Source organism: Lycium ferocissimum, chromosome 2 (assembly GCF_029784015.1).
Source record: "Lycium ferocissimum isolate CSIRO_LF1 chromosome 2, AGI_CSIRO_Lferr_CH_V1, whole genome shotgun sequence".
Classification (NCBI taxonomy): Eukaryota; Viridiplantae; Streptophyta; class Magnoliopsida; order Solanales; family Solanaceae; genus Lycium; species Lycium ferocissimum.
Window position 1 is genome coordinate 47,966,951 of NC_081343.1, and position 2,010 is coordinate 47,968,960.

Sequence of the window (2,010 nt, forward strand, 5' to 3'; positions counted from 1 at the left end):
GGTTTCTCTTTCACTGAGAAAATATATCTTTTCTGTTCGAGTAAATTTCTCAAATGACTGTAACTCAAGTTAAGGAAATTATGAAGTAAAGTCACTTTGTCTTGTTTTATATCAATAAAGTCACTCAACTTGTGTGGTATATCTTGGAAAATCACCATTACCAGATTGTGAACTAAGATTTGCCGAAATCCTTGTTGACATTTTAAATTCTACTTTATATTGTAAGTTATTTGCGCATGTAAATCATCTACAGAGCAAAAGCGCAGCGGAATAATAGATAGTGTACCTCCTACCATTGTTACAGAGTCGTGGTTGACGTCAATATCGTCGTCGGCGCCGGTTTTCCAATCCGGTGAGTCTATGTCTTTTATATTGTGTCTACCATCAAGAACATTTAATAGAGCAGTTTTTAGGGCATCAGTTTTCTTGGGTAGTTTCAAATAATGGGATTTTCAACTGGTCCAAAAATGAAGGACCATTTTTTCACACGTTCATTTCTGAACGTGAACTAACATTCTCCCACTCGGTCCCAATACACGAACCCCAAATATACTTTAAAAGAAATCATAATACATGAATCATGGTGATAGTTCCTCTAAGAGCGAGTAGTATCTTCCATGTATCACTATGTATTATGCCTCCAAACGTTAGCCCATATTACTTAATGAATAAACCCAATGTTTATTCTAGGTCCATACTTTAGCGATATTTCTGAAAGTAAAACTGAATGTGCACACAATAATAAACACGAGAAATATCATATAAAATAGTTTCATAAACATCCGTTGTTACAACGAAATTTTACAGAGTGGAACTAAATCCAATTGTGACCACATGATCCCTAAATTTTTGTGGTGCCATGCCTTTAGTTAAAAGATCAGCAAACATCAGTTCAGTGCTAACATGTTGAATGATCACTTTCTTATCTTTAACACGTTCTCTTAGGGCTACATATTTGATGTCGATATGCTTGCTTTGGCTAGAACTTTTGTTATTCTTAGGCATAAAGATAGCGGCTGAATTGTTACACTATAATCTTAATGGCTTAGAGATAGAGTTGACAATTCTAAGCCCAGAAATGAAACTCTTCAACCATACACCTTGTGAGGTAGCCTCAAAACAAGAAACGAACTCAGCCTCCATAGTGGAAGTTGTAATCAGAGTCTGTTTGGCACTCCTCCAAGATATAGCTCCGCCGGCTAACATAAAAATGTATCCTAAAGTTGATTTGCGTGTATCAACATAGCCAGCATAGTCTGAATCAGAGTAGCCAATGACTTCCAAATCATCTGATCGTTTGTACATAAGCACGTAGTCTTTTGTCCCTTGAAGGTATCTTAAGACTTTCTTTGCAGCTCTCCTGTGGTCAAGACCTGGATTACTCTGATATCTTCCCAACATTCCAACAACAAATAAAATATCATGTCTTGTACAAACATGTGCATACATCAAGCTTCCAACAACAGAAGCGTATAGAATATCTTTCATTTGTTCCCTTTCAAGATTGTTCTTCAGGCACTAATTCAAATTGAACCTGTCACCCTTCACAATGGGAGATACACTTGGTAAACAATCTTTTATCCAAAACCTCTCTAAAATTTTATTGATATAGGCTTCTTGAGATAGACTTAAGATATCTTGGTCTCTATCTCGATGAATCTTAATGCCAATGACATAAGATGCATCACCCATGTCTTTCATATCAAAATTCTTAGAGAGAAATTGTTTCACTTCATGTAGCATCCCCTTATCACTGGATGCAAGTAAGATATCATCTACATATAGAACTAAGAAACATATTTTACTCCCACTGACCTTCAGGTATATACATTGATCCATAATGTTCTCAACAAAGTCAAATGAAGAGATAACATTATGAAATTTCAAGTACCATTGACGGGAGGCTTGCTTTATTCTATATATGGATTTCTTTAGCTTGCATACCAACTGCTCACCATTACTAGAGGAGAATCCTTCAGGTTGTTTCATATCTTCCTCTAGATCACCATT

At 35.9% G+C, this 2,010-nt stretch overlaps 1 protein-coding gene across 1 annotated transcript; it reads right to left on the reverse strand.

The window, feature by feature from the left end:
• Positions 1-1,029: 1,029 nt before the first annotated feature.
• Positions 1,030-1,488, reverse strand: LOC132047668 (secreted RxLR effector protein 161-like). Its single transcript, XM_059438682.1, has one exon. It carries the CDS (start codon positions 1,486-1,488, stop codon positions 1,030-1,032), a length of 459 nt encoding a protein of 152 aa, XP_059294665.1.
• Positions 1,489-2,010: the final 522 nt, after the last annotated feature.

Bases quoted from the DNA above. Each gene is read 5' to 3' on its own strand.
- LOC132047668 (XM_059438682.1), bottom strand. From the start codon at position 1,488: ATGAAAGATATTCTATACGCTTCTGTTGTTGGAAGCTTGATGTATGCA.